This window comes from Heptranchias perlo, chromosome 24 (assembly GCF_035084215.1).
Source record: "Heptranchias perlo isolate sHepPer1 chromosome 24, sHepPer1.hap1, whole genome shotgun sequence".
Taxonomy (NCBI): domain Eukaryota; kingdom Metazoa; phylum Chordata; class Chondrichthyes; order Hexanchiformes; family Hexanchidae; genus Heptranchias; species Heptranchias perlo.
Genome location: NC_090348.1, coordinates 19,542,872 through 19,556,959, shown reverse-complemented (window position 1 = coordinate 19,556,959; position 14,088 = coordinate 19,542,872). Strand labels below are relative to the sequence as shown.

Sequence of the window (14,088 nt, the reverse complement as noted above, 5' to 3'; positions counted from 1 at the left end):
TATTTTGTTTTTACAGTGTAAACATATTGGTAGCAGTCTGAATATTAACACCCTTTCTGTCCAAATTGGGAAAAATTCTAGATACAGATTCAGCTTTTTCTGATTCAGCTAATCAATTGTATCTTAGAAGCTAGCCTACAGATTGGTGATATTATCTAAGTGTGAGCCTGGAAGGTATGCATGAATCATGAGTATTAAAGTTAATAACTACTAACAAATCTTTGTGGCATTGATCACTGGTCTGGAGCGCATTATTATGCTTACAGGCTAATCCAGCCTATCAGGTAAATCCAGGTAATTGTGGCTACTGTAAACTGTTGAGGTCAGAGTGCAGCCATAACTGCTTGTTAATTTCAGACTCCAGATAAATGACTGACTTTTTTTTTAAAAAGATTGTTTTACTTCTCTAACAAAGTATGATAATTTGAACTGTGAAGTTGACTGATGTGTGCTAGCAGACCACCTGTGGTGCTACTCAGTGAGTTGGAGCTTTTATAAGATTGGGATTGTTATGCCTAGTATACCAGGATCAGTGACATGGGGAGGGCAACCCTGGGATCTGAGAGCACCCAGAAGTGAGCCTGGTTTTGGTGAGGGCGGGGTTTCAGTACTGAGATGAATCTCAGGGTCTTGCAGTATTCTGAGTGGGGAGGTGGTGACTATCTCTCTAGAGATGGATATTTTGAGAATGCTGAGGCAGGTTCTGAGATTTATGATTATGATTAACTGGGAGATAAGTCCTGGAATCTACGAACTTTGGGGAGGGAGGTTTCAGGGTCTGGGAGCAATAATGGTTGTAGGATCAGGGAGCATTGGGAATGTGGTCTACTGATTTATGAGGGGTTCTCAGATACTACGGAGTTGGGGGGGGGGGGAAATCTAGGAATGGGATTCTCGGGTCCAGCAGGATTAGGAAAAAGATTTCAGAGCATTGAGCGCTCCAGAATCTGGCAATTTTGGATGTTTCTGGAATTGGTGGGGGGGGGGGGGAAATTGGGGTCTAGCAGCCTTGTAAGGGAGGGACAACCAAGAGAATGACACAGTACTGGAGGGTTGTCAATGTAACATCTCTGTTCAAAAAGGAAGAAAGAGATAAAACAGACAACTATAGACCAGTCAGCCTAACATTGGAAATGGACTTCTGAATTCCTGGCCGAGAAAACAGTTTGCATGATTTTCCTGTGTCCAACTAGGGGCAAGCTACAAACAGCTGCCACTTGCCACCTGGCTTGCTACCTTCTGTCAAAAAGTTTGGAAGTGAATGAATTACAATCAATAAATTTAAACCACAATTAATAAATCTGCAGATCTTCCAACCGGCTGAAAGAAATTTACATTCAACTGGAATAAAACTGCATATCAGCCAATTAATTGCAAGAAATTTAAATATATTAAATTTGCATATCATTTAGGTATGGAGAGAGTGACACTGACGTGCAATGCCAGAGTGTGACACCACAGCATGGTACCAGAAGTGTGATGCTAGGTATGGAGAGAGTGACACTGACGTGCAATGCCAGAGTGTGACACCACAGCATGGTACCAGAAGTGTGATGCTCACATGACAGGAAAAACACACTGACATGCTGTTTTCGTAATATTACAGATATATAAAAACATTGCATCCAACACATGAATGTGTCCATTACACGTCAGATGTCCCATCACAAGTCAGATGTCATGCATGCACATTTCTACATTATACTTAAAAAAAAAAACTGACCCTAATTGACTTGAGCATCTGTTTTAGACTAATCAGTTACTAACTAACCTGAAGGGCACAGAAAATACCTTCTAGGAGTCACACATAAAAAAGGTAATCTCATCTCTAGTTGACCCGAGACTCTGCTAAGACCAATCAGCTCTAATTGATCACAGCAAGGGACAGCAGTTACATCTTTGCACACATTTATACTTCAACAGCAGAGTAACATGTTTTGTGTTACAGGATATAATACACTTGTTCTCATAAAACAACATATCATGTGAGCAGCGCATTGGATGGTGTGTGCTTGTAAGAACATGCATGTATTGTATACATAATAGATCAGGTATAGAACCAGATGTTAATTGTATCCACATGATTTATATCAATTAGTGTTAATTGTATTCAGGTGGTGCATATCAATTGGGGACTCTCATACATTTATATGAGTGCTTATCGAGGGCGGGGAGGGAGTTATGTGGCTCTCTGAATAGAGGTTTGGAAGCAATTGAAGATCAGGCTCTCATATTCTATCCTTCACCACCTGGTTCTCCAATTTATTACATGGATATAATTAACAGATTCCCTTCTTCCTAAATAAAAATAAACTTTACATATACACAATACAAACAAAAATTTCAAAAATCAAAAATCAAAAACTTCCATATTCTGTACAACTTATACTATTCAATGCATTACATTGTGTGGCGACCCTTCTCCAGGACCACGAATAATTTCTTCGTACATATACTTCTTTTAGTAAAACAATCCGACAGTTGATAGCTTGAATCCACCCATTTAATTTTAGAGATTTCCTTTCCAGCATTTGTTTCAAGCCAGCCAGGTCAATCCGTAATCTTTTCTCACTCGCATTTTTCGTAGAGTGTACATTATCCCACAATGAACAATAGTATACCCATTGAACGTCATGTAGACAATCTTCAGTACTCCCATTGTACAGGATGTCACTCAAAATATTTGCCAAGTAGAATCCACTGCGTCGACAAGAGCCAGTGTTTCAGCAGCCAGAGTACTTTTAACAACCCTTTTTATTTTATTAGGCTTCAAGCTAAAAGGACAACATTTCCCATTCCAACCATAAGAAACACTCTGAAACCAGCTGCACTGGAATACCCATCAGGAAGATTAGCATGTGAAGCATCGCTAAAGATAACTAGCTTCATTTTCTTTGGGTCATCTAAGGATGGGAACTTAAGTACGCACTTATCTATATTTAATTTTCGTAATGTTTTATTTGCCCTTAAAACATTCTCTGCTATGGGGTGTTTCACTGAAATACTTAACTCCAACACATCAAAACTAGTATCTGGTCAAGTCTGAGTGCACAACCAGTTCAACTGACCAATCAAGCTTCGTAATTATTCTGTCTCTTCATTAGATATAACATGATGACCTAGTACGATTCACCGGGATGGGAGTAACTCTCTCTAAATAGGACTGTTGATTTAAAGTTACACCAGACCCACTCTGCTTAATATCTAAACCAATATATTTAAAAGCCCCACAGGCCTGACTCCCAATTTTAAATTCTACTCTAATCTTATTAATGACAAACTTCTCAAATTCTGCAGTACCTCCCCATAAGAAATCATCAACATACATCATGAAGGTGCCTGAAAGTTTTCTGTTATGGAATCAATAAAACACCAGTGGGGAAAAAGAATGTGATACAGCATGTGTTAATGATATGCCACGTCTCCAATTCAGATGTTGGATAAGTTAAGTACTGTTGGTAACTAAGCTCTCTGAAGGGAGTCTTGGTGAAAATCCCACACGCAGACATATGAGCAAATCTTAAAATACTGGGTTTCCCCCTTTTAAAAAAATATATTTTCTCTCCAATTTTCCTCTCCTCTGCTCTGCTCCTGAAGGGGCTGACTTTCTTACTGAGCCATGGTTTCATGGGTGGTGATTGCCCTCTGGCACTTTACCAAGTAGCCATTATTTACGTGTTAGCCTCGACAGCGAGTGCCCAATGGAGGACATCACAGCTGTGCCCAATACTGTCCTCACCCAGCAATCGCTTCCCATGGTGGTCACTGCAACATGATTCCGAGTGGGAACTCTTGACTAGTATTTCCCCTCTCTGTGCCAGTGGTGTGGAGATCACTTGCAGCAGTCACTTTATTCTGACTGCGATCAGTTCATACAGCCCAGGTTCAGGATTGAGCATAGCACCATCCCTTTTCCCTTCCATTAGACATTTCAAGTGGCTACCAGTTTGGACAGAACAGAGAAGCCTAATTCTCTGATAAGCACTAGGAGATAATAGTTTTTTTAAAAGTTATTTTTTGCTCATCACATGCTTTATTCCATCAAATCAATTTTTTCATGTTACTCTTTATAGTTTGTAAATACTAAGTGAAAATAGAGTTACGAAAACCAATTACCTTCATATGCTGCCACATACACCTTAACGCCTATTCGTTCAAATTGTCTGATAACCTGCAATAAATAATAATCAGCAACATATCAGCAGGGGCCAACCTGCACACACCATATATTTTAAATATTGCTAAGGAAAAACTCATGTATTCACCAGAGGAACAAAATTGTATGAAACAGCTGAATTTATAGATTGGTTCTTTAATACCGATAGACCAGTGTACAAAAGCAGTTAGTAATAATCTAACATTTATGAATCAGCGAGATATAACAGCAGGAATTTACACTAAGCCTACTTATACTAATCTAGGGGGTGCACTGAATTGTGAAGAAGTGGGCAGAAAATTGCAAAAAAGGACATAGATAGATTAAGCTAGTGGGCAGAAAGATAGCAGGTGCAGTTTAACATAACAAAGAGTGAGATAATAATACACGTTGGATGTAAGTGTGGAAGATGGGAATACAATCTGAATGGGGAAGCACCAGGTATACATGTAAAAATTGGATAGCCATGTGGTGAAGGATAGAATACTAAAGCCTGGTCTTTAGTTGCTTCCAAGCCTTTATTCAGAGATTCCCCATTATACCCTAGCTAAACTAAGCTGATGGAGGTGTGCAAACAATGAAGGAAATTAAAATGGTAGATATGGAACGATTCTTTCCTCAAACAAATCCAGAACAAGGAGGACATAATCTTTTAATTTAAAACGAAACCCATTAAAATCAAATCCAGTAAAAAAAATCTTCATGAAGAATGATATTACATAGAATTTAGAATCATAGAAAGGTTACAGCATAGAAGGAGGCCATTCAGCCCATCGAGTCTGTGCCGGCTCTATGCAAGAGCAATCCAGCTAGTCCCACTCCCCCGTCCTATTCCCGTAGCCCTGCAATTTTTTTCCTTTGAAGTACTCATCCAGTTCCCTTTTGAAAGCCATGATTGAATCTGCCTTCACCACTCCCTCTGGCAGTGCATTCCAGATCCTAACAACTCGCTGTGTAAAAAAGTTTTTCCTCATGTCACCTTTGGTTCTTTTGCCAATCACCTTAAATCTATGTCCTCTGGTTCTTGACTCTACCGCCAATGGGAACAGTTTCTCTCTATCTACTCTGTCTAGACCCTTCATGATTTTGAATACCTCTATCAAATCTCCTCGCAACCTTCTCTGTTCCAAGGAGAACAACCCCAGCTTCTCCAGTCTATCCAAATAACTAAAGTCCCTCATCCCTGGAATCATTCTAATAAATCTTTTCTGCACTCTCTCTAAGGCCTTCACATCTTTCCTAAAGTGCGGTGCCCAGAACTGGACACAATACTCCAGTTGTGGCCTGACCAGTGTTTTACGAAGATTCATCATGACTTCCATACTTTTGTACTCTAAGCCTCTATTTATAAAGCCCAGGATCTGGTATGCTTTTTCAACCGCTTTCTCAACTTGCCCTGCCACCTTCTCTTTGTTCCTGTACCCTTTTTTGAGCTGTGCCCTCTAGTTTATATTGCCTCTCCTTTTCTTCCTACCGAAATGTATCACTTCGCATTTTTCTGTGTTAAATTTATATGCCATGTGTCCGCTCATGCCACCAGCCTGTCTATATCCTCTTGAAGTCTATCACTATCCTCCTCACTGTTTACTACCCTTCCAAGTTTTGTGTCATTTCCAAATTTTGAAATTGTGCCCTGTACACCCAAGTCTAAGTCATTAATATACATCAAGAAAAGAAGTGGTCCTGCTTTTTACAGCACAGAAACAGACCATTTGGCCCAACTGGTCTATGCCAGTGTTTATGCTCCACACAAGCCTCCTCCCACTCTATTTCATCTAACCCTCTCAGCGTATCTTTCTATTCCTTTCTCCCTCGTACTTATCGAGCTTCTCCTTAAATGCATCAATGCTATTCGCCTCAACTACTCCATGCGGTAGCGAGTTCCACATTCTAACCACTCTCTGGGTAAAGAAGTTTCTCCTGAATTCCTTATTGGATTTATTAGTGACTATCTTATATTTATGGCCCCTAGATTTGGAGATAATGTGGAATGCACTACCCCCGGAAAAAAATACATAGCATCAATTAGAGCGTTTAAAAAGGAGATAAATACTTACCTAGGAAGCAAGGTTATTAAGGGATATGGAAAAAGGATAGGGAATTGAGATTTTAAAAATAAAGAGCTGCCAGTGCTAGCAATATAGCAGAGCAGGCTCAGTAAACTGAATGGCCTACTCATGGGCTTATTATTATTCAAAAGTATGAGTAGTCCATGATAATGTTTACCATTAGTATAAGCATACTTGTACCCAGATGCTGAAATTGAATGTATAGGATAATGTCTCAGTGTTGAGCTGTGCTTGAAGGGATGTGGGTCGGAGAATTGGGGTTCACTGTTGTAGCCGTAACTCTGACCTACGCTCCTATCCAATACTGCTCAACAGCGGGAAAATTGGATTGCTCAATAAATATAAAAATGACTTCTTACTTCCAGTGGTGAGCCTCACCTGCTGGCAGCATATATTGAAAACGTGAGAGATGGCTAAGACTCCCCATCAGAAGTAAGAAGTCAAAAAAATTATCCGTCAAATATTTTTCATTGAACTACCCATATTTGAAGAGGGGAAGGGGGTCATGAGGCAATGAATCATTCTACTCTGAAAATGCAATGGTGTATCAATAATGTTTAATATCCATTTAATTCACTGAGCTATTTATTACATATATGACAGTATGGTTAAAAAAAAAGCACTGGAAATCTGAATTAAAAACAAAAAATACTGGAAATGCTTACCAGCGTCTGAGAGAGAAAAGTTTTAAATGTTTTGGGATGTACTCTTCATAGGAGGATGGATCCTACCCTAAGTAGTAAGCTTTCCTCTTCTAAGTGCTGACTGACCTGTGATGCATTGCCAGCATTTTTGGTTTTTACTTCCGTATCAACTCTAGTTACAATTATTTACTCACCATTCTAAGGATTCTGACTCCTACAATATCAACGAATGACACCCCACTAAAATCAAAAATGAGGCTATGAATGGTAACTTTGGGAACCATGACTTTGATAGGGAGATCTGAATTCCAGTCAACATGAATTTCCACTTCCTTTGTCGGAACATCCTGTTCATGTTCTTCTTGAGCTTCCCCGTCATCTTCAAATGCCTCATTAGCAACACTTCCATCAGTTACAAGGCCATCCTAAAGACAGATAAGCATTTTTAAAAAAATATCATCTGGACAACTAATGACTTAGATCATAGTGAAATTTATCAAGCACATAAAAACATGGATAAATTGTCTTCTTTAAACTGCTATATCATGAGCTTTTATTTTTTGCATATACTCAATATGAATTAAATAAGTTAAGCAATTTTTTGTATAACCTATATAAGCAATACAGGTACATTTTTGCATTCAGCAATAACTTGCAATTCCTCATGTGTAAGAGGACATTTAAAGGTGCTCAAGAGCACAAAGCAATGGATGCCAACGCGTCAGGGGAAAATTGAGAGGGTGAATTAAAGGCTTGTTTCAATAGCAGTTTTAAGGATGTTGTTAAAAGCAGGGAGGGAGCTGACAGGCAAAGGTAAGAAGGCAGGAGTGTAATGGCTGAATGAGTGGCCACCTATGGTGGAACAGTGGAGGCGGTGCACATGGAGAAGCCCAGTGTTTGAGGAGCGGAGGGTGCATGTAGTAAATAAAGCACTAAGTGATGCCTAATGCTGGCTAGGGACATTGACTGAGTCGAGGCCAGAGACACATAGGTGCTGGTGGGAACCAACCAGGAGGTCCGGCACTGCCTCGATTTTAAAATTCTCATCGTTGTTTTCAAATCTCTCCATGGCCTCGCCTCTCCCTATCTCTGTAACCTCCTCTAGCCCTACAACCCCACCCCCAAGATCTCTGCACTCCTCCAATTCTTGCCTCTTGCGCAACCCTGACTTTAATCACTCCACCACTGGCAGCTGTGCCTCCAGCTGCGTAGGCCCTAAACTCTGGAATTCCCTCCCTAAACCTCTCTGCCTCTCTACTTCTCTCAACTCCTTTAGGATGCTCCTTAAAACCTACTTCTTTGACCAAGCTTTTGGTCACCTGTCCTAATATCTCCTTACGTGGCTCGGTGTCAAATTTTGTTTGATGGCGCTCCCGTGAAGCGCCTTGGGACATTTTACTACGTTAAAGGTGCTATATAATTGCAAGTTGTTGTTGTTTAGTGGGAGTGAGTTCCACACTCCATCCTTCTTCACGCAAAGGGTGGTAGAAATGTCCAACAGCATCAAAGGCAGCAGCAAAATTGAGGAGAATGAAGAAAGACACAAAGCTATGGTTACAGTTACATTGGACCCTTGTTTTAGAAAACGCTAAAGTTTATAACTGTGTAAATAAAGCACTTAAAGTACATGACTTCACCTTTGTTGCTTTTAACTGACCCTTCTTTATAAGCATCTGAATCTTCTTCAATGCTTTGGCTCGCTTATTAAACACTCGAACTGGATTAAATCCAACCTGAAACAATTTGATTCATACAATCGTAATCAACACAAATAAAAATGAATGAATATTCAAACTGTTTTGTATCATACAACTGCAGAATTTACTCACAGCAGCATTCAGTTTCTCTCTAAAATATTCAACACTTCCAAAAAATATGGGAGAAGAAAATCTGAAGATCTTCACTCCAGATGGTTCAACAAGCTGTGGAATACCCAGAAAAAAAGTAAGATACTATCCTCATAGGCTAATGGAAAATACATATTTTATTTTAGTACATCTTATTAAAAACAGATTTAAATGTTCTTACATTTTTGTATCTCTTTAAGTTCTTGTAAATGTCAGTGTTTGGTACATTCCCTAGAGCAGCAGTAGTAGGGCTAGAAAATGAACATTGAATTAAACATGAAAATTCCATGTACCAAATGATAAATAATGCATCATAGTAAGATGCTAGTCAAATACTTACAATTGGGCTCTAAGCACAACAGTGAGAAGTTCAAAGCACACACCAGCCAAAAGCCCCAAATCTAGTCCCAGAAGGATGGCTGCAATGCATGTCACAACCCATATCAGCTACAAAAAAGCAAGACAATGAATTAAAGCACATTTTTTTAATGAACTACAGGCTGGGCTTTTGAAACACTGCTTGATTGGTCAATAGTAAGCTGCAACTCTTGTAGTAATTTTACCATTGCAGTAATACATACATTACGTATCATAAATAATGCACAAATACATTACTGTTTCACTCTACAGCACAATACTTGCTTAAAGTACATCCTGTTGAATTTCTCCATAATTTCTAAATACTATCGCAAATAGTGTACATTCACTAGTTCCTCTCAGTGGCATGTTTTTTGCGGTTAGATATAGCCTGGGTGTGGAAATCTTGTGTGCAACTCCCCTTCACTTGATATCCTGGAAGCTCCAGTCTAGTGATGTCACAAATTGAGATGTGTGTGCAATATTCCCTATTCATGATCACATCAAGGGGAACTTCTATACAAAATGTCTGCTCAAATTAAAAAATAAGTAAAATATGACCTACACAACAGGGTGGTATTACCATATTCTTAAACTGAACATGAAAGTTGTACATTTTCTAACGAGCAGTATTTTACAAGAACAGGTATTGTTACTTAAATACTTACACAATCAACTTTGTTTTGTCTCCATAACACTGGAATGTCAAAGACTTGCCAGAACATTCCTTTCAAATTGGCTATGACAATTGCTCCCAGTACAGCCTAAGAAATTTGTTAAGAAAACATATTAATTACGTTTGTGCATTTTTAGCAACGCCTTTCCAGTACTGTAAGGTGAAACTAGAGAATGGGTATACATGAAGTTTGATGTCAAATCAATGGAAATAACTAATTATCAATATAAAAATCCACTTTATTGTGTTATGTTTGTTAATTCTCAGCATTCCAATTACAATTTGACAGTATAAATACACAAAAGGATTTAGAAAGCTACAGTCCACCATGGAGTGGATGATGATTCTGCAGGCCTCTGTAGGGGTGCCTCGAAGGTCAGAGGTCCAAAGATGTGATTGTGACTGCTGAGATCTGGCGCTCCCAGTTCTGAATTCAACAGGGAATCAGATTGAGAGAAACCTGATGGTCACCACCGAGGAGTGTGAAGTCCTCCAACAGTCTATTCCCATGCAACTTCCTGCTCACCCCCTGAAGGGTTGCTTGCTAGCCAGAACATGGCAAGAGGTGGCATGGAAAAGAGAAGTATAGAGCAAACATTTACCTCTTAAGGCAATGTCACATCCATCTAACCCAGCCAACCCCCTCAAGGGACTCAGGAAATGCCAAGTAGTGGGCCAGAGCACCTAGCCACTGCTAGATCAGAGGTAAAGGGCCACAACCATCACACAAGGTCCCCATTGAAGAGCAGAAGGTTGCCACTACATTTACTCCTCCCACTGAGATAGCACAAAGAAGCACCTGTACACAATCACTAAAACAAACAGTAATAGCACATACACAGAACACAAGTAGGGAAATAAAATGCTTGCACTTTATTTCATCATAATCCTGAGAATTCTTTGAGAAGGGCATGTTGGGTTTGTGGGCATGCATAGTAGTTGATGTAGTGTTGATGGTAATAGAAGGCACATTGTGGATTAGCATAATACAGTTGCCTAACATGATAGGACTGTTCATGTAGGCACCGGATTCGAGTTTGAGGTGAATGGCCAAGCTTTCCTGGCTGCAAAATGCCTTCAACCATTTCCTCTTCCTCCTCCTCCTCCTCCTCCTCTACTGCCGCCCTACTCTCTTGCTCCTCTGCTGCATGGTTACACCACACTGGATGGCAAAATTCTGCAACATGCAGCATTTGTTTAATAATTTTTTTTAAAGAGATGTTGGCATGGCTATAACACGTGAGCTCCCCGATTTATCAAAACAGTGGAATATCTGCTTGAGCATACCAATGGTATACTCCACCAAAATTCAGGCAAAAGCACAAGCTTCACTGAATCTGTGTCTGTTCTTGAGCTTCTCAACAGGGTCATTAGCCAGGGCTGTAGTGGATACCCTTGTCCCCTAGCAGCCACCTGTTCAAGTCTACCTGCTCCATCAAATAATGGTGACATGATGGGCTAGGGGCAAAATAAAGACATTATGGCTGCCACCAGACATTCACTTGCATTATTCAGTTCTTGTGGTCAAAGATCACCTGGACATTAATGGAATGGACTCCTTTTCTCTTCATTTATGCAATAGGGTTGTGTCATCTATGAAGCTCAGCATTTTAGGGAGACCTGCTACCTAGTAGCAGTGCTTTGGTGCTGCTTCCTTCATTTCATGAAATATAACAAAACTGTTTTCTGGGCAAACAAAGCTTCTGCCAATTGTTTATTGCAGCGGTGCACCTTGGCAAATGTTTCCAGTAGTGGCTTGGAAGGATCTTTAATAGAAATTTCAAGGTGTGGTTACCTTCACAACTACAGGTAGAACTGTGCCACTGGTGGAAGTTGTCTGGAGGTTGAGCAACAAACCTTGAAGAAGCCAAATGCCAAAAGCTAGACATTCAAATGCCCGCTGTGCAATGCTAATGGTGTGAACAGGAGCAAAACATCGCAGACTGCACTGTGGGACCAATCTGAATGAGATTGTTTAAAGTTAGGGGGGGTGGTATAATGTTTTCGCACTCTGGCAAGAAGGCTTCAGAAAGCACAGAAAATATTAACATTTCTGAATTCAGAACTTCACAAATCAGGCAAGCTGGCCTGCTTGCCCGATTCAGTAAGATGCACTCCTGGAATGCAATGGTGCTGTTTCGTAGCAGACCATTGCTGAATCAGCCCTACAGTTGATATAGCTCTGTGCACACCATGCCATGAAAGAATAAAAGGTTACCTTCTGCAGAGATTCAAGCAGTTTTCCAACTATCAGGATGGCAATCATCACAATGACTGCAGTTAAAAGCCCAGCAATCTGCAATAAATATAGAGTGAGTCTTTATAGAGTTATTGATGCTAGCAGGTAAAATTTCTGTTGCAGTATATATATGAGAACTTTTCAGTTATCTCCATAAGGTACAAAGCACAGCCAATCAAAATTCAGGAACATTTGCTTCACCGTCACCGACAGACATACTTTCCAAGTCCTTTCACTCACTCCATTATATGGTTAATTCAATGCCCTCTGAATTGGTCCAGCAAATCACTTGGTTGTTGTAAGAGCAATGTGGCCATGAGATTCACTGACATAGTATAAACACACACACATATCCACCGTCATTCATTACCTGAGTTTTGCCACCTGTGCTTTCCTGTACAGCTGTACGGGACAGAGCAGTGCCTGCTAAAAAGCTTGAGAAACAGCCTCCAAAAATGTTGGCAATTCCAAGAGCAATAAATTCCTGCAAGATTACACATTTATGTGAATACACATGCAAATGATTGTTTGTGATAATACAGCAGTAACAGAACTATCATATACCCGTCCCACTTTGATACAACTCGGTGACATTTTGAATGTTGTAAGCAGACTTTTCTTCTCCCAAGGATATGTTTTCTCAATACATTAGCTGATGACTGTTCAGTTATTGCATTCTGTTTGGAATATTCTTAAATTATTCCCAAATCTGCAGCTGTCACTTCTGCAGCACTTAAGAGATGTGAGGATAGATTCTCCTCTTTGTTGCACCTGGAGAACACTCAGTTCCCAGGTGCAGTGAAGAGGAAGTGGGACAGAGAACTTTTGCATCAGACCTCCAGTTCTATAACACTGCATGGGATCCAAATTAAACTCATGTAACGGGCCCCAGGCCTGTAGCAGACACAGGCAAATGTAAGTGCGTAAATAAGACAGGAGGGATGTTCTTGCTTACTGCCTCACTTTCCGGACACTCTGCCATTGAGGTGCCCAAATGGAGAGGTACCCAGAGAATGCTGCTAGTGGAGGCTGTGCCAAGATCCTCCAGGGACCGGAGGGTCTGCAGGAGTCCAGGGAAAGCCCAAAGATGAATGGAGGCACCGTGTAATTTATTCCCAAAATGCAGCACGATCCTTGGGGCTTTCTGGTAACTGCTCTCCAGCACCAACCACAAGGCCCGGATGCTGGCAGCCAGCAGGGGAGATACAGGCTTCACAGGCCTGTAGCTACACTCCTGTTTCTTCCCATCTCCCGATTCCTGGCGCAAGGCCCTGCAAAATGACGCCCAAGTCATGCAAATGACCCAGGCCATGAAATTTGAATGTTGTAATCTGGCAGCAGACATACCGCCCGTTGGGAGCTGTAAGGCTCTCCACACACACACACCCCTCCCCCCACCAAAAGAAAAATTGGCCTTACAGTTTCAGTTAATCTGAAGTAATTTTTTTTTTAAAAACACATTTTAGGGAAACATTATGATAATAGCTTCAAGTTTCCTAGCTGATTTAAAGATGATGGGGCTAAAAATCTGTTGGAGTTATGACAACAGAAACAGTATAAAATTTCAGCCCGGAACTAACAGTTCTTATTTTCTAATTAAATTTACCTTTGTTTCCCAAACCCCTATCCTTAATTTTCAGGATGAAAATATTTAGAGCGAAACTTTCAACTGGGGACATAAAAAGGGCTGTAGTGAATTCACCGCCCGTATACACTCCTCCTGTAAATGGAAAGGAAAAATAAGAAAAAACAATCGGGAAGGGTGTATCAGGTGGCTGATCCACTGTTGCCTGTTTTATGCCCATGCCAATGTTAAGTTTCGCCCAATATAACTTCACAATCTAGCAGGAGTCATGTATCATGTTAATATCACTGTCAGGTCACAAACTACTGTTAGGAACCATTTGATTTCTGAATTTTCATACCATCCTTCAGGACATAGGTTCACTATGATTTACTATCCAAAATAATCACATTCTGTAAAACTGCAGTAATGTAAAAATTAATGACAATATGATAGATTTAAATTTTGATTTTTTTTTTTCATTTCTGAACTGGTAAAGAGGTCGCCAAGATGGACAAATACAAGTTTTCAACTTT

General features: G+C 40.2%; 1 protein-coding gene across 3 annotated transcripts in view; it reads right to left on the bottom strand.

The window, feature by feature from the left end:
- slc26a4 (solute carrier family 26 member 4) overlaps nt 1-14,088 on the bottom strand; it is a 55,734-nt gene that overhangs the window by 11,038 nt on the left and 30,608 nt on the right. For all 3 annotated transcript variants that reach the window (XM_068004870.1, XM_068004871.1, XM_068004872.1), the window contains 9 exons: nt 12,359-12,472; nt 11,968-12,045; nt 9,742-9,837; nt 9,057-9,163; nt 8,898-8,967; nt 8,699-8,791; nt 8,507-8,602; nt 7,064-7,294; nt 4,117-4,171 (listed from right to left, as the gene is read on the bottom strand). In XM_068004870.1, coding sequence (XP_067860971.1) covers nt 4,117-4,171; nt 7,064-7,294; nt 8,507-8,602; nt 8,699-8,791; nt 8,898-8,967; nt 9,057-9,163; nt 9,742-9,837; nt 11,968-12,045; nt 12,359-12,472 — 940 coding nt within the window. The remainder of the gene's footprint in view (nt 1-4,116; nt 4,172-7,063; nt 7,295-8,506; nt 8,603-8,698; nt 8,792-8,897; nt 8,968-9,056; nt 9,164-9,741; nt 9,838-11,967; nt 12,046-12,358; nt 12,473-14,088) is intronic.